The sequence below is a fragment of the Bidens hawaiensis genome, unplaced genomic scaffold (genome assembly GCF_021521415.1).
Source record: "Bidens hawaiensis isolate Kalapana, Puna unplaced genomic scaffold, B.hawaiensis_p1.1 tig00031202_1, whole genome shotgun sequence".
Lineage (NCBI taxonomy): Eukaryota > Viridiplantae > Streptophyta > Magnoliopsida > Asterales > Asteraceae > Bidens > Bidens hawaiensis.
The window spans coordinates 1-25,657 of NW_027495257.1; the positions used below are offsets into that span (position 1 = coordinate 1).

The following is a 25,657-nucleotide window of genomic DNA, read 5'->3' on the forward strand; positions in this document are numbered from 1 at the left end:
ACATACACATAATGCCTAATTAATAAACTGCAAAATTTATACTTTTTGAGTTAAAATTTTATATATGTTAAATTTGGGCTTTAAGTTAAAAGAGCGAGCCAACGAGCCATCTAAACGAGTCGAGCTTACCTTGGCTCGGGTTCGGTTTTGTTTAAGAACTGGGTCAGGTTGCTCGGCTTGTTTAGGAACTGAGCCGCGTCACCCGGCCCGTTTACAAACGAGCTGGTTTTGAGTAGCCACAAGCCACCTATTTGAACAAACCTAGCCCTGCCTGTTTTAGCAGTTTTGCCAAAACTGATAAGTGGAAACATAATGTCTATTGACCTCCTACTACTTTTTGCAGGCAGATTGTGAACTGGTTATGATCGATCTCGAATGCCATATTCAAGGTGACATTGTACTTGAGTGTATAAGCTTACATGATGACTGGGAGCACGAAAATATAATATATCGTGCAATGTTCAACACATCGTTCATCAGATCAAATATTTTAATCCTCAATCGTGATGAAATTGATGTACTGTGGGATGCTAACTATCAAATCCCTAATGACTTCAAGGCTGAGGTAGTTTTCTACAAATTTATATTTTTTATATAATGCTTAATAAAAGTATTTATACTTAGTTTTATACGTGCAGTTTCTTTTCTCGGAAATGGATGCTGCAGCCTCTGTAGTCCCGATAGATTCATACTTTATTGAGAAATCAGAAGGTCTCCCTATTGAAGCATTTGCTACGGTTCAAGAGATGTTTAATAGTGTCGATTGGCTTGTTCCTAAAAGTGATGAAGCGTTCAGTGTGCTCCAAAGCATAGTTGCATTGGACTATGAGCAGGTAGAGAGTAGTTGGTGGCGGTTTTGACCCGTTTATCTATAACGGGTCAGTTTTAGTTTGTGATTTGAAGTGTCAAACAAAAATAACTAAAAGCGGATCAAGTCAAATAGGTTAAACATATTGAAACAATGAAACATGACCAAAGTGGCGAAGTGTACTTTTTTTATGCACACAACTTTATAAATTGTTTTAGGATTAATTTTACAAAACACTAGCATACTTTCTCATTTTTCATGAAAAAGTCACTTTAACATAATTTTGACATATTAAATTTAGTCCATCCACATGTAAAAAAACACAAAAAAGTTCTTCATCCCAGTGTTGATATACTAAAGTCCCCATTCTTGTCTAGAATTCATGTACTTGTGAAAAAATATTTAAAATAATGACTTGTTATCTCTTAAATTTATAAAATTTTGATAAGTGACATTCAACTATTTTGCAAAAACTAATTATATAATCTTGTTTTGACGAATTTAAGGGTAACGGGCCCGTATTTTAGATATTGTTTACAAGTACATTCATTATAAACAAGTATAGGAACTCTAATATAGCAGAATCGGGTTGATTTTTTGACATGTGAAGAGACTTTTATACTCCAAAATTACGTTGACGGACTTTTCATGAAAAAATGATTTAGTATGTTCGATTTTTGTGATATTAACGTTGTGTTATTCAAAGATTTGGGTAAACACAAATAATATGATAAAAAAGGCTGAAGATTTCTTCATGTAAAATGTTTTTTCAGGATAAAAAACGTATTGAAGCATTAGAAATGGATCCAAAGAGTCATACGCACTTGGCTAAGGTGAAGCCTACCGGTTCTCAAACATCCTTAGATAGTTCAACAAGTCCATCTCATAATATTTCAACCGACGAACCCGTGCATCCTTACCTTCGCAAACATGTTTCTGGTGAGTTTGTTTCTCCACTGGGCGTGCCTGAGTCGCCTTCGCAGAAATATGCAGATTTTGATGTTAGAACATTTCAAACGGCTTCTCCAACTCGGTCTGCATTCCCACCCTCCATTCTACCACCTAGCCCGCCGTTAAAGGATATTCATACAAAAGCTGGACCTTCAACATCTTCTAGAGATGATCACTCACCTGCAGCACAAACACCAAGTGCACCATGCAGACCACCAGCTTCTTCACCACTATCTATACCAACTACACCATTGGTAGAGAAGGTAGACACGACGCGTGGGCCCACACCACCACGATCGCCAGCTCATCCACCCCGCCCTTCACAAGACGAGCCAGCTAGGAAACCTGGACCATCTCCATCTCCACAACCACCCCCACCTCCGCCAACTGCACCCGTACCACCGCCTCCTACGGCTGCACCTGCAAAAGGAAAGCTAGAAACGAAAGGCGGATCATATACACCACCACCACCACCACCACCACCACTACCACCACCTCCTCCAAACCTATACTTGAAAGAGACACCAACCACGCCACGTGGACCCGTCCCAACACCATCATTACCACCACCGCCAGCGCCTGCTCCTCCAGTTGCACCGTCACCACCGCCCCCAGCTCCCAACTCCTCACAAACTTCTTCAACTCCACCTCCTCCAATAGCACCTTCCGCTAATCAAATTGAAAAGGGGGGTGCGGTGCCACCACCGCCACGAGGAGGAGGCGGTTTGCCCGGTGCTCCAGCTCCACCGCCACCTTTAGGTCGGGGGCGCGGTCTATCACCGGCAATGTCAAAAAATCAAAATGCAAAGAAACTGAAGCCGCTACATTGGTTAAAACTAACAAGAGCAGTACAAGGAAGCTTGTGGGATGAAACACAAAAATCTGATGAAGCTGTTAAGTAAGTTTTTCCTTACCTGAGAAAGGGTTAACTTTATGCAATAGTAACCAAGTATTTCAGGCGTTATACTAAATATCACTCAACTTTCTTTAGTTGTTCCAGTGCTATATAATTTTTGTATGAACGTTTATATTTTTTAAAATTAAGTGAAGCAAACGAAACATATGTGAATCTTGGTTACTGTTTAGTGATTATTTCTTTTTGAGTATGGTAACTGGAAAATAGTTATCACTTATTAGTAATCAAGATTCATGTGTTTCATAATCCCTTTATATTAAAAAATCTAACCAGTTATAAAAAAAGGTTATATAGGATTGAAGCACTTAATAAAAAGTTTAAGTGACTTTAGTGGAACGCTTAGGACACTTGGTAAACTGATGAAATTTTCTATCGAGTCCTGTTTTATTAATCTACTTTTTGATTTTATGTTTACTAGGACACCGGAGATTGATATATCAGAACTGGAGAATCTTTTTTCAGCAGCGAATCCTAATGCAGACAAGAAGGGTGCAAAATCAAAACCTGCAGCAAAATCTAATAAGCCTGAAAAAGTCCAACTGGTAAAACTGTTACCTTTATAACGAATATTCTCAATCATCTATTTATAACTTACATTTTGACAATTTTGACCTTTTAGATTGATCTTCGGCGGGCATACAACTGCGAGATTATGCTTTCAAAGGTGAAGATACCATTGGATGAGCTAATGGTAAGCTTATTAGTTATTTAAAGTTATGTTACTGAGTTTAAGAAACTATTGATCAAATGTCCAAAATGTGCATCAAAAAAGACATAGTAAAGTACATGCGCATGCGCGGCTTAAAATAAAGTCAACAATTTCCAAGGTATAAACTGTAATAGTTTTAATAAAGTGGAAGCTATAATAGCTGAACTAAATTATTTCTAAGAAAGAAATATTATTATTGTTAACACTTAACAGGCACTGTTTAACTTATAATGTTAGTTACATAATAACAAACTAGATACTAACAGTCTGTGTATACAATTTCTGATTTAAAAAAAAAACTTGGTAGGACTATGTCCTTGCTTTAGATGAGTCAGCACTGGACGTTGATCAGGTGGATAACCTCATAAAATTTTGTCCTACAAAAGAAGAGATGGAATCTCTAAAGGTAATAAGTTTTTTTTTCTTCTCATAATTTTGTAAATAGTGGTGGTATCTTGCACCTTTGCACCATGTACTTATTTTGTACCGAGTTTACATATGATGCAGATCAAGTTAATTTGTAATTCTCTTATACTTTTCAATTTCAGAACTATAAAGGAGAGAAGGATAAATTGGGCAAATGCGAACAGGTTTTGTAATTCCTATTTTCTAGAGATGGTGATCTTGACCCATTTAGTTACGAATGAGTCGATTTGTGCTTTGTTTGATCTCAAATGGTTTAAATTAAAACATTCAACACAATCAACCTTCTAAATTGCTGTATGAAAAGATTTAGATTATCATGCAGTAATATTTTCTTGTACAAATAATCAACAAATGAAATATTGAATTAAGAAAAAGAACAGGGACAAAAAGGCGTTTGCAGGCTAACCCATATCAAATATGGCCCGTTTTAACCCCAGCATGCTTTAACCTGTTACCAAACCCGGTTGACCCAGCCACCTCAACTATTTCCGGTGTTACCGGACTGGGACCAATAACTAGGGGTGTAAACAAGCCAGGGAGCTAGAGCTTGTTTATCTTTCGAGCTTTAATTCTAAGGCTTGAGCCTAGCTCGTGAGTAATTTTTCAAGCTCGGGCTTGGCTTGTTTATTAAGTTTATTAACTTGCCTGTATGTATATGTAATTATTTTTATATTTATTTGTAGATATTTACATTTATATTTATGATTAAAACTCTTATTATATCATAATATAAATTATTTAGTTATCGATATCATAACTTTATTATAATAACATATATTATGTAAATGCCTATTTAAAAGATCAAACTAGTTTGTAAAACAAAAGGCTTGTTTAGGTTCGCGAGCCTACTGCTCAAGCTCTTTTATTTAAACAAGCTTATTTTAAGGCCTGAGGTAGGGCTCGGGCCAGTTTAAGCGCGGCTCACTTCAAGATTTTAGCAAGCTTATCTCTTTAAATTCACAAGCGGCTTGGCTCGTTTACATCCATACCAACATCTTTACAACCACAATGAACTCAATCATATGGGCTTTATTATTATGATTGCAACAGTTCTTCTTGGAGCTAATGAAAGTTCCACGAACAGAATCAAAGCTCAGAGTTTTCTCCTTCAAGTTACAGTTTGGTTCACAGGTAACAGGAAAAAAAACAATTACATGTTACATGCATTTTCTGCTTTTTTTTAGCTTCTAAATTTTGGTGCTCTAAGTATCTTTTTATCTAGGTAAATGATCTTAGGAAGAGTCTAAACGCAGTAAACTCAGCAGTGGAGCAGGCAAGTTATTTTACTGTTAACTTAGTCTACAAGTCAGAAACGGTTTTATTCAATCATACTTTTGTCAAAACAATGCATATATCAGGTCAGGAGTTCCTCTAAGTTTAAGAGAGTCATGCAAACGATTCTCACTCTTGGAAATGCTTTGAACCAAGGGACAGCAAGAGGTAAGTTATTATTTGTGGCTTGTTGAAAATAGCACTTCACCATCATTTGGATCTTGTTTATAGTTTTGTCCAAAATTTTCATTTAAATGTGACAACATATTTGATTAGTTTCATAATAATTTTGTATCTCGGTAGGTTATCATAAATATGAGAATGTTCTTAACCTTAGTTGCTACGTATGGTCACTTACATGTGTGTATGGTTGTTTCATTTTAAGTTGACAAACTGGATACCTAGAGGAGGCAAAATGGGCTGGTGGGTGAATTGACAATGGGTTAAAATTGTCATAACTTTTAATCTAAATATATAATAAACTATTAGTTTGTCTAATATGATTACAAAAATAATATCATTTTGATGATAATCTTGAAAACATTGTATGTATTAAAATACAATGTAGGCGACTTTTGAGCGATTCCCATTTAAGCTAACTTTTCTATCTGACCCGTTTGAGACAAAACCTAACCCGAATAGACCTATTTATAAGTAAGCGGGTCAAAAGTGCCACCTTTAAAACATTTGCCTTTACATTGTTAATGTATTTATGGTTCTAGTTGACTTTAAATATTTAATACCTCTCATCAACAAGCTATAATTTTGGCTAGGCTTGTAAACGACCCAAACTTTGTATTCGGTCGTTTAACTCTAACTGAACAAATGATCGAACATGAGCAATTAAACGAATGGGGTTTTCTTGTTCGTGTTTGTTCGCTAAAAATGAACATGCTCGTTTTTGTTTATGTTTAATCATTTTACAGAATTACAGTATAAATGAACCGTTCGGTTCACGCACGTAAAGGAGCAAACATAACTGAACATAGATGAATGAACATAGCTGATCTAAATTCGTTAAAAGTAACATGAAGAACAATGTGTTGGGCCTTAAAAGTTATTAAAACTAGACGAAGTTGTAATGGGCCAAAAATTTACATGAAAATATTAACAGATGTAAACAAACGAGCTCAAACAAACAATACTAACAAACATAACGGATTTAATTGAATGAACGTATGCAAACCTTCACGAACATAAATGAACAAACAAGACATGTGTTCAAGTTCATTTGTTTAACTATGCGAGCACATTGTTTTTTTGCTTATGAATGTTTGTTTATTAAATAAATGAAAACGAATATAAATGAACAAGCATAAACAAACCTTCATGAACATAAATGAACAAATGAGACGTGTTCATGTTCTTTTGTTTAACTAAAGGAATACGTTTTTTTGTTTATGTTCGTCCCTTTATTAAGTAAACAAACTTCCTAATGTTGGTTCTGAACTCTTTGCTCTCATTTCTGGACTATTTTTTGTTTAATTTTTAATTTTAGGCGCTGCTGTTGGATTCAGATTGGATAGTCTCCTTAAACTTACAGATACCCGTGCAAGAAACACGAGAATGACACTCATGCATTATCTTTGTAAGGTACTTTAAATCTTGAAACTTTTATGAACTTATAACTAAATCTTGTTTATATAGTTACAATATGGTTTACAAGAGAGAGATAAACAATAAATAAAAAACTTGTGAAAGTTTTGTACATGTTTTCACTTTTGTTCATGCTAGCTCTGGTGGATACTTTAGGTGCTTGCTGATAAACTACCCGAACTTCTTGATTTCTCCAAGGATCTTTGCAGTTTGGAACCTGCATCAAAGGTGATCTTTTTGGAGTTTAAATATTGAAATAGGGACGTGATTTGTAGGCTTTTAATTGAACCAAACGAACACGAACGGAGCATGTTCATTTTTGTCCGTTTAACTTTAACCGAACAAATGCCGAACATGAACAATTAAACAAACAAAATTTCTTGTTCATATTTCTTTATGTTTATTCGTTAACAATATAACAAAACGGTTCATGAACGTAACTGAACATAATGAACAAACGTAACTGAGTTAAAACCAATCTAAAGTAACTGAAATGAGCCTAAAAAATTTAAATGAATAAATTAATGAACGTGAACAAATGTAAACTAACGGATTAACTGAACATAAACGAATGAGCATAAATAAAAAACGTTCACCAACAAGACATGTGTTCATGCTCCGCCGTTTAACTAAATTAACAAATAATTTTGTTCATGTTCATTCGTGTACAAAATAAACGAACTTCCAGACTTCCAGTCGAATGGTTCTGAACGTTCAGTTCATTTACAAGCCTAGTGATTTGTACACAACAATATTTTGATTTTTGCAATTTTATCCTTACAATATATGGAACAAAAAAAAGGGTTTGAGGTATGAGGGTAAAAATGTCAAAAGTAAATTCTCGTGTATGAATCACCTCATGTTCTAAATTGAGAAGTTTTCATGTGTAAATTTTAATGATTACTTTTTATTTAGGTACAACTAAAATTTTTGGCAGAAGAAATGCAAACGATTAGCAAAGGACTCGAGAAAGTTGTGCAGGAATTGTCAACTGCTGAAAATGATGGACCTGTTTCAGAAAAGTTTCTAAAGGTAAGATTTGGCGGTGACAATTTTGACCCGTTTATATTAAATTTAAAACGGGCCAATTTATGTTGTATGTGATTGATAACATGCCAAACATGTTAAATGTAGAAAGTAGATAAAATGTGTTAAAAGAATGGACAAGAATATAGCTTTTGTAAAACCTCATTATGTTATAGCATAGTTTTAGTTTTAAGAAATCATCTTATTGTTTTAGTTGGTTTTGTAATCTTGTTTATAGCACTAAACTAGGGGTGTGTATGAGTCAGTTTGGGCTGGAGTTGGGTTTTTAAAAACATTCATTTTCGGTTTCACAATGGGTTTGATTCAGTTTCGGTGTTTTTTGGAGTTACCTTGAGCTTGAAAATTTTGTGCTAAAAGCTCGCCAAAAATATTGAGTTTGGGCCTGAAACTTCGGGCCTCAATTTTTTATTAATTGATGATAACACCTTTGAGCCTAAATTTTTGGGCTACACCATTTATTAATCTCTAACAAATTACTTAATATTGTTTTTTTCGGTTCGGTTCCAGATGGTTCGTTTCGTTTTGTTTTGGTTCGGTTATTTAGGACTCGGTGTTGTATGGCCTAGTCATAGGCCCGAGTCACTTTCATCCACCTAGAACAGTTATGTTTGACTGTGCTTACACACATTCACATTCCGTATTTTTGTTGTTAGGCATTGAAGGAATTTCTTTGTTCAGCAGAAGGTGATGCAAGGGCTTTGGCCTCACTGTACTCTTTGGTGGTATGTGTCACATTTTTTTTTCTTATTTTTACTATAAGTGGTCTAAAGATCTATTATCTATCAATAATGACTTGTACATTTTTTTTATTGTTTTATAGGGTAAAAATGTTGATTCTTTAATTCTCTACTTTGGAGAGGACCCTGCCCGTTGCCCGTATGAACATGGTAATTACTATTTTGCTTTCGAAACCTTAATAATTTGGACTCTTATTGGTATCTTAACATCCTTTTATTTACATCTATATTACCTTTTTAGTTTTACCTTCTCGAGCCCTACATAAGTACATGTGTGAATGTTCCACATGACACAAAGGTAACACAAAATTCACGGGTTTAGTTAAAATGGTTTAGGTCAGTTTTTGGTTGACCATGCAAACATGTTCAACCAAACGAGTTAAACCGTTGCCCGTATGAACACTGGTTTGGAAACATGGGACTATGGGAGGGTTGGATACTAGGTCAAAATGGTGGTTCTTTACTTCTTTATGCACACTTTAAGTTGAGTTAACCAAAATATATTTTATTTCGTATATTTTTAACTAGTGCAATAATAATCAAATTTTATAAATAAGTGATTGATCTAGGAGGTTTTTTATGCATTAGAGATACATTTTGAAATATTTTTGAGGGATGCTGAATACAAATTGAATACCGAACCATTTTTAATATGAGAATTGCGAGAATCGCATAATCATTGTACCTATTTCTTTAACTATGATACATGAGGTAGGTGTGTAACTGCATAACCGCCTCCTTTCTCGCTCACTATATCTGACAATCACTACTTACAAGTGCTTATGTAGTTCTCTACTTATAGTTAGTTTAGTATTGAACACACCCCTATACATGTATGTTAAGAACCACATGAACCGTATAACGCCTTTGTATGTATTGCTTTGAATGTGATACACAAGACGGTTATGTAACAGTCTCTGTTTCACTCTCCTACTACTTATGATTAATTTTTATGTAAATGCGTGTTTTTAGTTAGCCCTGCTTGCGGTGCGCACATATGATGTATATATGTGTGAACCCTCGGGTGGGCAAAAGTGAAATTGCACTAATTTTGACGTTATTTTACTAATCTCGTGAAAATAACGTTAAAAGTGACGGACGGTTAATCAGGCATCATGTAGTGGCGTTGATAGCTGAAAGATAAGGGTACATGCACCGATCAGCTGGTGTCCCGATGATTGAGTGCTATGTGCCTTATGTCCAAGGCTTGATGCAAAACTACTATCGAGCCGGGGGTCTCACCGGAAGCAGCCTCTCTATCCCTATGGGGTAGAGGTAAGGCTGCCTACATCTTACCCTCCTCAGACCCTACCATAGCTTTGCTATTGGTGGGATATACTGAGTACGATGATGATGATGATGATGACTTGCAAGTACATCAAAATATTTCAGTATACTTCCTAATTATTCAACAAATATGTAGTTGTACTTTTTAACTGACAAAGCGTAACCTGAATCAACCCATTCATAGGTTAGACGCGTCAAAGTCTCTATCTCTAATATAACATAATACGTGCATAAAGTTGTATATTATCGTTTCCTTTTCAGTTGTTGCAACTCTAAAGAACTTTGTGAGAATGTTCAATCAAGCACATGATGAAAACTGCAAGCAAATCGAGGCCGAGAAGAAGAAAGCAGAGAAAGAGAAGGAATCTTCAAACGAAGTGTCAAAACCAGCCGATTCCAATATAGAGTCGGAAAATACGAAAAATTCTCTTACAAAACCCGTAAAATAAATTTTAACGTCAGTTAATTTTTATCCGTGGGACAAAAACGGGCTCCAGTGTATCAATAATGTAAAGTTGTATACTACCACTGTTTCTGCTACTGCATGCTGCAACTCTATGGCCATCGCGTTTCCATCAAAGGTTAACCTCTTAACCTAGAGTCGTGTTCAGGTTGTACTAAAAGCGAACGGGTTAACGCTTACAAATCAGAATAAACGGTTAAAAGTATATACCTTGTGATTTCAACCTGCAACGTTTTACAGCCCGTATCATTTGCTTACAATTTCATTTCAATCCGTTTATATATTAACCTGCCAACCTGTTTACTACCCTTTTAACCAGATTAGAAATTGATAACAACCCATATACATCTAGGGATGTTAAGTAAGTGTTCGGCTCTTTTAACTTACAAGAGTTTGAGCTCGGCTCGTGAATAGTATTTTGAAGCTTGAGCCTTGCTCGGACCCGGATCGTTTATTTAATAGTTAATTTATATACATTTTTAATTATTTTTTATACATATGGATAATTAAAAATTGTTTTATAACATAATTTAATTTTTATAAAAGTTTTATATATAATTAGGGTTTGGATCAAATACAAATAAAATTAACGTGTTAAACGTGAGAATCAAGTAGAGTAATTATATAAACAAGTAGAGTAATTATGTAATTACATCATAGAGTAATTATGTAATTACTCTATGATGTAATTACATAATTACTCTACTTATTTATATAATTACTCACTTGATTTTCACGTTTAGCACGTTAATTTCATTTGTACGTTAACCTTCCCCTATATAATTATATTAAATATGTTAAATAAAATTATATAAATGATAGACTCGGCTCGGGCTTGTTTATTAAACAGAGCTCGATCTCTGGCTCGTTTATTAAACAGATCAAGCTCGTATAAGTTTGGCTTGATTTGAGCTTTTAGCAAGCCGATATCGTGTAGCTCACAAGCAGCTTGGCTCTTTTACACCCTTATTTACGTCCTGTAAGCCCGGTTGAATCGTTTAGATAAATGAGTTAAATAGTCTATGTTTATGTTATATGGTTCTAATTGTGTTCGGGTTGGAGTTGATATCCTGACATGAATAAATATAGGGTCGTGTTTAGGTTCTCATCAGTTTCACCTCTCCAACTTCACACGATTGGTACTCTCGTTAAAAGTAGTCAAATTTTTTTACTTTCAAATCAAAATAGTCATTTACTTTTTATCCTGACTTGAAACTTTTCTGCAGCAAAGATGAACCGATACACGATGGCAGTTTTGTAAATATTAGGAACCTGGATATCGAGCGTGGGAGCTACTACCATATTATAACAACATGCTCCTATGTGTTTGTTTGAACGAGAAGTACATTCTTTGCTAAAAGAGGTACTCAATAAAGACGCGGGAATTGAAATGTTTTTGTAAATAAGCGATCAACGACTATTTTCTTGTTATCTTACACCGGAAGAGTTGAACTGTGACCATTGGTAACTTATGATTAAGAAAACAGTTAATGGAGTCAACAATGGTTGTTAATATCCTCAGTTACTATCTTATGTTTTTAAGAGACTGTTAAACGAAAATGTGTTATAGGATCCCCGCAATCGCAGGATCTTCCATCTAATCTTGATCTTCATCATAAATCTTAAGATTTGAATCTGCTTTTGCTTAACTAGAGTTTGGGATAAAAAAAACTAAGAATGTGACCTCTGCTGCTAGAAATAAATAAAATGGACTAACCGGTTAAAACGACAAACAAGTGTAAAGTAGGGTTGTGTATGGATTGATTTTGGCTCAAAACCATAACCAGATGTCGGTTAATCGATATTCGTAACCAGTTGGTCATGGCGGCTTCAACTAATCGGTTTTGAAGGTTATAACATGTCGTATATGAGGTTGGTTAACCGTGAATTTGGGTCTAGTTAAACTAACTCAAAACAATATAATTGGGCATTAGTTTGGTTTGAAAGGCTGTGCTTGAAAATTTTGAAAATGGAATAAATTGTTATTATACATTATATATATTAGTATACTAGTTTGAGCCCCCCATATTACCGGGGGTTTATTTAGGTTTTATTTTTAATCGTTTTGCTATATTATGTTATTAGTTGTTTTATTTTTAACATAGTTTTGTTTTGATCTAATATGTATATATTAGTTTGTTACATAAATTATATTTTTTAACGTTTAGGCTCTTTCAATTGAAATGTGAATGATTTTTTACACTTCAATAAACGAACACAAACATGTTGATTTTTTAAACGAACATACATGAACAAAAATATTTTTCTTACGAAAAAAGAGCGGTTGATGTAGGTGACAACGGTGGGTGGTAATCGGAAGTTAACCGGTAATGGAGTAGATAGACGGAGAATATATAGAGAGAAACTAAATTAGGGTTTGAGGATGAAAATGATTTCACAAATATATGAGTTGTTATAACCCGTTTAAGGGTTATCTGAGTTTGACGAGACTCATGACTTGTGAAAATTATTGTTTGATATTTAAGGGGTTATTCCACAAATAAATGAGATGTCATAACTCGTTTAAGGGATATCGGGTTTGGTGAGACCCATGACCCGTGAAAATTGTTGTTTGATTATGAAAGAGTTTCACAAATAAATGAGATGTCGTAACTCGTTTAAGGGATATTGGGTTTGGTGAGACCCATGACCCGTGAAAATTGTTTGAAAAGGTTTCACAAATAAATTAGATGTTATAACCTATTTAAGGACTATCCGGGTTTGGTGAGACCCATACATGCCAATTCGGGTCAAACGCATGAGAAAATTCAATTCACAAATCAAGCAATGATGGCTTGAGAAGGGTGGAGAGCAACCACAGAGTGACACATAGGATTTTTTTAATAGACATTTATATAGATAGAAGAAATAACATTAAAAAAATACATATAATCTATAATATTAGAAAAGGTACATATAATCAGGTCGATTCAGTTTTGGCGGCCATGGAAACCTTTTCAACCATAATTGTCGTCTTCAAAAAACATTTAGCTGACCCGTTGGTTTTTGGTAGGGTTTCGGTTTCATCGCTTAATTCGGTTTTGGGTAAGTTAATTTGGTTTTCTGCGACATAATTTTAGGATATTGCGACATTGCCGACGAGAGGGTGTTACGTCCTTTAACGTCACACGATTTCCATTGCGGCTTGTAACCGGCGGCGGATGAAGCTAAAAATCCTTCGGCTTTCGCGGCGGAGAATGACTTTGTACGATGGAGCTCCGGGAAGAACGAATATGAACTTCTCGATACTAGTTCTCGACTCTCCAGTGCTTTGTTTTTTTTTTCGATTCCGAAGAGGATGATGCTGCTCGGAAAATCGAGTTAATTGCGGCAGCGGGGTGGGATAGATTCGGAGTGTTTTATATATGGTTTTTTACCGACTTGATTGCAAACACTAAAGAAGAGGGCTGATTGATGGCTGTCAATGGCAGTGGTGGTGGATGGCTGTCAGTGGCGGTGATGGTTGTCGGTAGGGAAGATAGGTGGTGAGGATGGTGGAATATATAATAAACAAAATTTTGGTTTTGTCCCTTGAACTTTAAAAAATGATATTTTTTACTCCAAACACTAACGAAGTTACTGTCTCGTTACTCCGGGAGTGCCAGAAGAAAATATGTTAAAAGTTGAGAGTGTTGGGGAGCATTTCGTAAGTTAAGAGTGCTATCTACCAATGAGTTAAAGCTAAGAGTATTTAAAACCAATATCACTTATTATTATGACTAGTACATAATTATGAGTTAAGTTATTTACATCAAACATTGCTTTTATTTTAAAAGTAAACTAGTTCATTCAACATTTTTTTGTCGAGGTCCTTTTCTTCTTTTATTCAATCACTTTCGTCAAATATGTCACAAACTTATATTTGCATTATTAAGTTACCCAAAGCAATAAAATATCAACCATTGGTACTATGTTCAATCGATGTTGATTTCGACCTAACATCCGTGGATATTCATACAATCGCTCTTGAGTCACACCTCGTGTACGGAAGAGTGAATCTAAATATTCTAAACATATAGAATATTTAGACCTACACGACAAGCTCTTGAGTCACACCTCGCTCTTGAGATACAATTGGCCATTTTAACACCTACATGACAAGCTCAACTCTAAATATTCTAATTCACGTACGTATATTCGTTTGGTCATGTTAAAACGGTAAGAGTGAACTTTGTTAGCGCGATTTCAACCTTAAATAGTTTAAACCTTGGGTTATCGACGAAACTAATTTTGGGCCATGCAAGCAATGCCCCCTCAATCCCTTAGGGTGCACATAATGGGTAAGAGGGGTTTACGAGATGGAGAAGAGGGAGTTGCAAGGTGTGCGTCCCTATTTGGGAAAGAAGCAAAGAAGAAAAAGTTTTAATGGTGTGTAAGTTTGTCGTTCAAGAAAAATAAATAAGTGGAAGTTATCATTTTTTCAATTCAAAATAAGTATTCTCAAACATGGTGTTATCCCTTTTGATACTTCTACTGCACCTTGACAGGTGATTATTTGTTCCTTGGTGTTGATTTAGTTGAAGATAGAAACAATAAATGAAATGTTGAGATGCGAGTTCGAGTCATCAACCAAATGACATAATCGAAGGTAGGCTACGGGCCATGTGATTTATTATTTTCCTTTTAAATGTATATATAATACTTGTGCAATGCTTAGTTGTACATTATATAGAAAGATTTAAACATTGATTAAACATATATAGCGTAAGGATCATAAGAGAACCCTTTGCAAATTGAGAACTTTGAGAACCATTTTGGACCACCAAAAACACATTTAAAAAAATATTTAAAAAATCATAAAACAAAAAATAACAAAAATTTTAAAAAAGTAATAAAACCAAAATTCTTATATTTCATTCCGGTTTCATTAAAAAAACATCGTATTATACACATATGTATAATTTTATTTAATGTTTAGTTACGTAATATACACATATGTACAGTATCATTAATCTCAAAATTATACATATGTGTATAAAAAACAAGTAAATGTACATATATGTATATAATTTAGCTAACCGAGTTTTTTTATATGAAACCGAGATGTTAAAATAAGAATTTTGGTTTTTTCTACTTTTTTCATTTTTGTGTTTTTTTATTTTATGATTTTTTTTATTTTTGGGTTTTTTGTGGTCCAAAATGGTTCTCATAGTTCTTAATTTTAAAAAGTTCTCTCATGATCCTGATCATATATATATATATATATATATATATATATATATATATATATATATATATATATACATATATGAATTATGTGCAATAATAAATTCTCGCATTCGTTTATGTATATATATATATATATATATTTTATTTATGGATAATAACTATATATTATGTGCAATAATAGCCTCCCTAACTAAATTAAACCTACTTTTGCATCCACGACTAAACCTTAGGGACCAAATGGCAAATACTTTAAACCCCATTTCCTCTTTCCTTTTCCTTCCCATCACCACCACGATTTCCCCTTCCCTTATGATTCTTGATTCACAATCTACGCTGACTATCACGAAATTGATCATGTCCAACTGTATACGTTTCTGACACCAAATCTCGGATTCTCACGAACCACAGATGACATTGGTCTAATTCACCTATAAATACATAATATTAATGTAATTAAATTGACATCCACACTCCTTACATCAACTCTAAACTAATCCCTAACGCAATTTGTATCCATACCCAGATTGAATCCTTTTGAATTCATATTCATATCGAAAACCCTAAGTGGCCTATCTCCTTCAATTCGTGTTCATATCAAGTAATTTAACATGTATTTGAATCGGAATTAGGCAAGGAACAAAAGCCCTATGCCAATTTCAAGTGATAGAGGGCAATCAATCATCTTTTTGAGGATTCTTGTTTAGGGTTTCTATTGGAATTGGGATTAATTGAAAGTTGTGTATAAATATACTTTTGTATCAACCAATTTACAGGTTAACACATTAGCCCAAATGGCTTGTGTGTTGTGTTAATTCACTGACCAACCCAGGGACCCGAGTTCGAACCCCTGGGTATTTATTTTTCTGGTTTTATTTCTTATATTCGACCCCCGCCTCGAAGTGAGTGCTGAAGAAGATTTACGACCGCCGAATATCAATTTACGTGCAACGAAGTGTTGACTAACATTTCTCGACAAACGTGAAAGCGCCAATGTTGACTAACATTTCTCGAGAAACGTGAAAGCGCCTAGGTGCCGTTCAAAATTCTAGGAAAATATAAGCCGGCCAAGGTAGAGGTAATGCCCAAATAAAATATTAATATGATATTAAAAAGGCTTAGACCTTAGTCGAGGGTATATTCAATACCTCAAGAATAAACAAAAGAAAATATAACAAAGAAAATATAATTAAGAAATATGAATGTAAAGTAAATCCTTGTTATTAATATTATTATTGTTTAAGTTTCTTAAATAATAAGTAAAGAAATAAAGTATACGTTTCTTCAAGAAGAAGAAACGTAATATTTAGAAAAGTAAACAAGTAAAATTATTAAACTTATTATAATAAAGTAAAGATGTTTTGAACTAAAGGTTCGAATAAGAATATATAATCGAGGTAAAGATTATAAGAAATAGACTAAAGGTCTAAAGCTAGATTATGGATCTAGTGATAACAAAAGGATATACTCGTACTATAGGTCCGAGATAACTAAAGAAAGACTAATCGATCAGTGAAGTGAAGTTGATACTTTCAAGGTGAATACGTCCTAAACTTTTATAACTTGTTTGGTCGAGTCAAAGTAAATTGACTGGCCCTCATGCTGTCGTGTACTTTTGTTTGGATCCTTACATATGTTGTAGACGGTGGGCATACCGCACCATACATGGTTATATGCCTCCGCCATGATGGGCCGGACCTAAGTTATGTCCGAGAGAGGGAAATCATGTGTATACTGATGGTAGCTACGTAATCTCGAACGCTGCGGTGTTTGCTGAGTGGTTCGAGTTGAACATAAGTTTATAATTGTGTTTTAAGTTTTTAACTTGATTATTCATAAGCCACAATGGGCTAAAACCTAAGTTATGTTTCGAGGGGTAATAAAGTAAATAAAATAATTTATGCGTTAGCTTATTCGCCAGCATGTGCTGCTGATGTATTTTCAAATTGTTTTACTGGTAAGGATACGCACTTGAAGAATCGAAGTCTTCAATAGGCGATCTGATGGCTCAGATCATTTTGTTAAATATTAAATTTAAATGGTGGTTTTGTATAAAACAAGTAATCTTTGTAAACATTAAACAAGTGTTTTATAATCCCGTGTTTTGTTATGTAAATATTAATATTTTAATCCACGCAAATATTTCCGCACTTAACCCGTAACTCTGATTTATTTACAAAAACGGTACCTACTTTTGGTCGCATGCCCATGCCTAAGATGGGGGTGTGACAATTAAAAATAGTCATGACACATTTTATCAAATCAAACAACGCCAACCTTTTATATATAAATATCCCAACACTAAAATATTTCTTTATTAGTTAAAACCAATCACCTCTTTATGTCGATAGAAAAATCAGGTAATTAATTATTATATTACTTTCTTTCATAAAATGATTAAACCAACTAAAGTTTACATATGAACCCCAACAATCCAAAATCAGCTATAATCCCTAGAATCCACTAGTGTCGTTTTTACTCATTTTCGTTTCAAGATACTTATTTCGATGTACTTTTAATTTAGGACAATCCATTGGAATTTGTTGCATGACCACTCAACTCGCTTAAACCGACAACTCGTTACCGCACTCTATATATTTCATGTGAGTTTACATACCCCCTTTTCTATCTTTTATATTTTGGGGGCAGCATGCATAACTTATTCAATTTTACTCATGTTTTAATGTTTTATTTCTACATCTATTCAAAACACAATTCAATATATTTATGTGTGATTATTGTATGCTCTATGTGCTTAAATGTTTATTTTATATTTGGTGGTTGGTATCTCAACCTCATGTATTCTCATCTAGTATGATCATACATTTACCCAAGTACATTGATTTTGTATCAATAGGAACGAGTCCACATCTATTTAGTTGTTTACATTTTCATAAGACTTGTAATGGACTTCATTTACATATGGATTGTGATTTATCTATATATATAAATCTAAAAACTTATGTATTCTCAACAACATTTGTGTTGACAAACTCTATTTTGATACATGCTATAGGTATAAGTAGTTTACATTGTTCAAGATCGAAGAAATTAGTTTTGCCTTAGGATATTATTCAACATACAAAAACATGATGTAATTGATTATTATTATTGAATTTGTGTACTTGTACAATGTTAATGAAATTAAATAATTATTGTCGCTTTAATTAGTGTCTTTTGAGCTATTGTCTAATCAATATGTTACGCCCCGACATGTTCCGTCGCCTTTGGTAGGGGTGTGAAAGATTGGTATCGGAGACTAATGCTATAATATAGGTGGTTAGATTTAACGACCTAGTAGCATGCTTAGGGTCCCTATACGTGATTTTCCTCTCATTGAGGATGATTCGTGTCACGGATATGCAGTAAACTATAAGAGGGACACACTTGTTCATCGAACCCTTGACACCAAGGCTTGCGAGCCTAAGGAAGTGCAATGCGCATATATCTCAATCAACCACGAGACCCGGTTGCCTTCCTGGAGTGTTCAATGAGGTGTGGAACTTATTAAGACAAAGCATATCACACCAAACGTACCGAATCTACTACCCTCATTGTATCAAACTTGGTCATGTGATTATAACACCCTTAAATCATAACCGAATTCACGGTAATACGTGGCTAAACTTGGTTATTCCTTATGGTGTTTTAGTTGAAAGAATTGGTGGGAAAAGCCATGGTCCCAACCATTCACCTCAACGCCCACATCTTTATTTTAATCACTTTTAAATCCGTTGTTGGAAAATTAAGCCATGGTGATACATGGATATTTCAATGATGAGACTTTTGCTTAAATTTTTGATTTTGTTATGAATTATTATTTTCTCAAGCTCATGATGATTCATGTATGTCTCAACCCACTATTTAAGTTTTACTATTTCATTTAATTATCTATTTCATCAATACTCAAGTTAAGGCTAATAAGATGTTTATTTTGTACCCTCACGAATGTACATAAAACTCGGAATTTCGCGTAGTTATATAATTTATCCCAAAACCTAAACTATTTTCACGTTTCGTCTATATAGAATGTCTTCTTCCCTCCTCATCAACCGTAACCTTCACACCGGCGACTCTGGTTGTAGCATGTCATCCCACATTGCTAAGGGAATTGTGGAAGCCCTCCCAACAATCATCTCTCAGCTCTAAACTATGAATGCCGCTGCCACCCCCGTGAATCAAACCCAACCAATTACGTTGGAGACGAGGGTGCTATCACCCTCCTCGAATGGTTCGAATAAACGAAAAGTGTGTTTCTCCATTGTGCATGTCCGGAAGACAAAAAGACCACTTACGCCTCAAGCATCTTCAAATCGAGTGCCCTCACTTGGTGGAATGGTAAAAAGTACGCTCTTGGGTCTGAGGTTGCCATGGCCTTGCCATGGGACGATCTCAAGAAGCTCATGCTAGAAATGTTCTGCCCAAAATATGAACTCCGTAAGTTAGAAAAAGAGTTTTGGAACTTGAAGCAAGAAGGTGGTGATAATACCGCTTACAATTATCGCTTCCACGAATTAAGCCTTCTCATCCCGCATATGGTCACTCACTTGGAGCTGACCATTGATAAATACATCTTGGGGTTTCCTTTGCATATCCAAGATTCTGTCCTGAGCCGTGACCCAAAAGTCTTTCATGATGTCATCACTCTAGCAGGTACCCTCACCGAAAACCACATTAAGGTCGTGACCTTGACGCGGAAGAATTTTAAGAACCCCAATGTTTAGCCTACACCCGAGGCCGCTAAAGAATACAAGACCGAATCCTCTAAGCCCGAATCCTTCAATCCCAACAACAACCCTCCCCACTACCACAACAATAAAAGAAAGTCAAATTCACAAAACTATGTCATGGCCGAATAACAAGCCTAACAAGCCCAACCCACCAAGAAGCCCTACACAGGACCCCACCCGTTATGTGATGTCACACCCCAACCTAAGGCGAAAATGTTGGGGCGCAAACTGATTGTTCACATATCACAAGATACTATCATGCAATTGCTAAGTGACAATATCTAATTAATTTTTTTAAATAAACAATTTACATTTAAGTACATCAAATATAAAAAATTACAAAATGATATCAAATAATTATTGTATAAGTTTTTATATCCTAAAAGCCTTCTCTAAGTGATCTTCATCTTGATAAACTATCAACAAGATAACCTGCGAATGCGTATAGAATATATTTTTTGTCAACACGAGGGTGAGTGAGAAAATCACCAGTTTTGAATATATTAATATATAAATAAAGCGTAAAACTATTATATGTGAGTTTTTTATCACTCTCTTAACGTATCAAATTACCTTAGATGTTCAAAATAATTTTTCATATACACTATTATACATAATATTTGTTTATTTATCAATAACTAATGTTTATTTTATCAAACCCAAGATTTATAATAATAATAATAATAATAATAATAATAAATCATAATATTAATAAATTTACTAATAATATTAAAATTTTACTTAAACCCTATCCATCGTAAGTCTTATAATTGTTTCGTTATAATTAAATTATAATGTCGCTAAAAATTAGGAACTTTTGTTGACGTATCCTGAGGAGCTCGACCGTTTTTAACTTAGTTTCTATTGTTCTCTCGTCTTCACTTATCATACTCTATAAGGTGAGTAATTCACATCCCTTTTTTTTACCATTTTACATTGGGGGGCGTTATGCGTTCACAAATTAAATAGTTTATCATATTTCACTACAATTTCACTATATGCGTAGATATGCATTTGCTCTATTAGTTGATATATGAGAATGTGACTATGCGTTTATTTTGAGTTATGGTTGTTGGTATTTCATCCTCATCCTCACCCTTATTAGTTTGATCATACGCCGTCGGAGTAATTCAACTCGTTGGGACGACGGAAATGCCCCTTTTTATATAATTGATATGTTAGTTGTAGTAATTCATGTTTATCGTAAAGAATTGTCATTTTCAGTATTATGTATATACAAAAACCATGATTACTTACTCAACTTTATGTTGTCAAAATATATATTTTCACTCATAGTGGATGTAGCTTTTTAGGATGAAGCAAGTATTGAAGTTTAGATGATACTTTAGGTTTCCATGATGAATAAATATCAAATTTATTTTTAAACGTTTGATTATAATGTTATTGTCTTTTGAGACAATGTTTGTGCTTTGTGTACTTGATATATGAAATGAATAATTTAGATATTGACATGTGTAATTTAAATTAGTGTCTTTTGAGTTATGATACAATATTGTCGCGCCCCGTCATGTTCCGCCATCGGTTGGGTTGTTACATCCACTGGGGAAAACAAATTAGGCATGTCGTTGGTTTCAATAGTTTCAAGGAGGCGATTGCAAGATTTCAGGTGGGTGGGGTGGGGGGCTACGGATTTTCACGTATTTATAACACTAAATTAATTCTTTTAAGGTGGCTATCTGCCCCCCTTGATTGGAAATGGGCAGGGCCGGCCCATGGGCTGTGCGGGCCGTGCCACCACAAAAGGCATTTAGTTTTAGGGGCCCAAAAAAGAAAACTATTTCGTCATATTCCTACTTAAATCAGATGCAAAATATATATATAATTAAAATCTTGTGTGACTCACATGGGATTCCAGACTCTTTGCAAGTAAACATGAGACGCAATTTGTTGGTCCATTGACCGGATCTAATAACAACAACTAGTCTAGTTGGATCAACCTCTACACTAGCTAGTGGAAATCACTAGTGAGGACCGAGATCTCGGATCTTGTTTGGTTATTATTATCGTGAGGGAGGAGAGGGAAGAGAGAAGAGAGAATTAGTAGGTTTTGGATAAGATTAGAAAAATGGAAAAAGGTTGTTTGTGTATGAGTTACACACACTATATATAGTGTCTGTGCTCATACACTATCTATTCATTATTTACGGCCCATTGGTCTCCAAAGTACATGGCCTTGGGCCCAAACATACATATAGAAAAATTCCAACTAGCTAACATTACATAAACGACATATTGCATACAAATACGAAAGACTTAATACAAAATGGGCCTAACAATCTCCCTCTAGTCTTTGGTATATATGGTACGACTTCGACCTCCATCTCAGACTCGCCATGCGGCTCACATTGTAATACTTGATACACTTTGTTGACTTTCGTTGAGCAAGCTTGGCAGCGGGAGTTGTAACAGGCTCTTGATCAACATTCTCCACAGTCACCCTTTTCGGAGTATTCGGATTGGGTGAGTAGTTTATTCCATCATCGCTATCGTCCTTATTATCTTCCACGGATTCTTGAACTGGAGTGCTGATACCTGAAGCAGAATAAACGTTAAGTAAAGAGGAGATTTCAGCCTCGACTGCTGTGTCAGTCTTGCAAGTTTTCTCAGCGTCGCGTGGCGGTTCTTTATCTCCCGCATTATTTCCCCCAGTGGATCACCATCACCACTTTCATTATTTTCACCATCACCACCACGAGCTTCGTCATAGCTATCGTACTCGTGCTCATCATCCTCATCTTCATCATCCTCATTCTCATCGTCCTTATTCTCATCATTATTACCATCATCGTCTTCATCATAAGACTCATCGTCTTCACCATTATCATCACCTCCACCACTTCATTGAGCAATGGGTTGTTGTTGTACAAAGGGAACCATAGCATTGGTAGCAGGAGCGCTAACTTGCTCACCTAAAGTAGGTACAACAAGTGGGGAACTTGTAAAACTGACCTGCCAAGCTGAGATGGCAGTATTAACTACAGGTTCAGTGCTAACTATGGTTCCAACAACAGTTGTAGGCTCATCAACACTTTCCTTCACACCTGAACCTCCTGCACCAACATCTTTTCCAGCTTCACCAGTGTATAGGAAACCATGTATGTTTCAATGAGCTCTGACCCTCTCGGAATCAGCGGCTAGATTAGCAAGAGCAGTTTGTCTTTCGTTGCTCTGCTTAGTCCTTGGCTCATTTTCACGTAGGAAGCCACATAAAGTCTCCATGAGGTGAGTCCTTCGATTGTTCACTTCATCATTCGTCAACAGCATCACCTCCATAACTGCAAGGTACCGGTTGACCAAGGACTCATTTACACGACCTTGAATATTGTGTTGCTCTTCTATCTCACCTTCAAGATGCTCTATCATGTCATACAGCCTTACACTGTCACCCATAAGTCTATCCACATCCCTAGAAGTATTGGATCCACTCTCCAATAACTCGACTCTTGAGCCCAGACGCTCAAAGTCAATCCATACTCTATCCAAAGTTGAGTCTAATTCCCTCCTAAATTTGATTGCAAAATTAAAGGAGGATGGAAGATCAGACTCCAACCTGGTGATCCTTGACTCGAGTCTTTCTAACCCATCATGTTGGTTAGCATTCCTTAATGATTTCTGATTAATCAACTCTTATTGACTGTTGATTCTGTGCTGCAACTTCTTGATCCATTCTTTTTGACTCACAATCAAAGCATGATCTAAGTCTTTCTGCTTTTGTAGAATGGCCACTCGATCAGCCAGAGCATCGCATTGTCTAGTAACTTCTTCATTGATTGCTTGTTGATATTTGATGATCTTGATTAACAAGAGCTCACGCTTGGCTCGATTCTCATTTGTTTCCTCCAGTGTTCTAATCCTATCGAGGATAGGATCCCAATACACTGGCGACTTCTTCGACTTGCCACTTGAAATGGAAGTGGCAGCTATAATTGGGCTCTTTTGGGTTGAGTGTGGTGTGGTTGATATGGTTGAGTGTGGTTGGTTGGTATAGGCATGGTTATGGACAGGGTTGGGAAGGATGAGGTTATGGTTAGTGGTAAGTTTGTAAGTTCGGTTGTAGTTTCTAAGTAGATGTGGTGGTTTGGGATTGGATGGATGACGTGAAAGTAGAGGTCCAAACTGATGTTCCGCTAATTGGTGAAGTGAATTGGTAAGTGGGTGAGCTAACGGGTAATGTGGTCCTAGTTGGTGATAAGGCTTGGGCTATTGGTTCTGGTTTTAAGGATGATTCTTGTTTTGGATTTTGGTTGGGATTTGGATGGTGATTTGGATTTTGTCTTGGATTGGGTTTTTTTGGTGAGGTTGAGGTTTGGGCTTTGGTGAATTTGATTTGTTTGTCTTGGAGGGATTCTAAGGTTTTGGCTAGGGTGGTGGGTGATCCTATGTGTTGGCCAGGTTTGGTGGTGGTTTGTGGTGTGGTGGTTTGTGTGGTAGAGGTGTGGATTCTAGGAATTCACTAATCATAGCGGTCGTCGAAGGAAAACGTACCTTAAGAGAAGGCACTTTGAAAGACGGAGACTTCTTGGAGTCCTTCGTTTTCTTTAAGCGTTTCAACGGACGCTCCAGCTCCTCATCTTCCTCATCTGTGGCAGCAGTGGTAGCAGATTTCTTTGATGATTCTCCAGCTTTTCTCTTGCCTTTGTCATGCTTGCCCTTTGTTCTATGTTCACCCTCCACATCTGTTTCGGGATCAACCTCAAGTTTAGGCTCGTTAACAGGATATCAACATGCTCATCCTATTCCTCCTCATAATCTCTACCTTCATCATGACCATCATGACCATCATCATGATCATCATCACCAGCATCTCCTTTTTCCTCAGCCTCAGTATCCTCACTATCAGTTTCAGTTTCTGGAAACTGACCAATATTCACCCCAGGCTCAATACCCTTATACTTATACAAGATTCTCCCAGTCGGCTCAAGAATAGCCTTCAATGCAGATTGCCAAACCATCTTCACATGATACGACTCAGATGATTCAACAATGTTCCCTTCATCATCAACTTCATCCATGTACACATGATTGGGGGTGTTAGGAAGTAGGTCAACCAAGATCAATTGAACGAATCTTGGATACATCATACATTTGTTCTTGGTAAGCACATTCAGTTGCATGTACTTGAAGAACAACTTCAAGTAGTTGTACTTCCTGTTGCATGTCAAACACAACATCACTCCTACCCAGTCAGTATTCAGCTTGTCAAAACCACCCTTTTGTGAAGATAAGCAGTAAGCAACAATATGAAATAGAAGCTTCCAATACACAGGAAGATACTTATTTTCACATGTGCTCCACTTCACATCATACCCAATCTCCTCAAGATACCCTGCGATTTCTTCCTTAGAGAACATAGTAAATGGCTTAGCAGCATCATCTTTAATCTTCGATGCCCTACGAATGACTTCCTCATTCACCACAACATCTAGACCATCTACTTGTGATGTGATCTCTGAACCCCTCTTTAAAATCTTTGCCTTGGTCTAAAATTGTTCAAACCATGAGCCTTAGGATCAGCAATTAAGCAGTAT

General features: G+C 35.6%; 1 protein-coding gene across 1 annotated transcript; it reads left to right on the forward strand.

Moving 5' to 3' along the window:
- The first annotated feature begins 1,608 nt into the window (after positions 1 to 1,608).
- Positions 1,609 to 12,105, forward strand: LOC143581828 (formin-like protein 17). The gene is made up of 15 exons (XM_077064515.1): positions 1,609 to 2,657; positions 3,094 to 3,217; positions 3,295 to 3,366; positions 3,692 to 3,790; positions 3,933 to 3,974; positions 4,861 to 4,941; positions 5,033 to 5,083; positions 5,169 to 5,250; positions 6,581 to 6,675; positions 6,835 to 6,906; positions 7,594 to 7,710; positions 8,379 to 8,447; positions 8,546 to 8,612; positions 10,011 to 10,330; positions 11,439 to 12,105. Exons 1-14 carry the CDS (start codon positions 1,609 to 1,611, stop codon positions 10,196 to 10,198), a joined length of 2,208 nt encoding a protein of 735 aa, XP_076920630.1. The 3' UTR covers positions 10,199 to 10,330; positions 11,439 to 12,105.
- Positions 12,106 to 25,657: the final 13,552 nt, after the last annotated feature.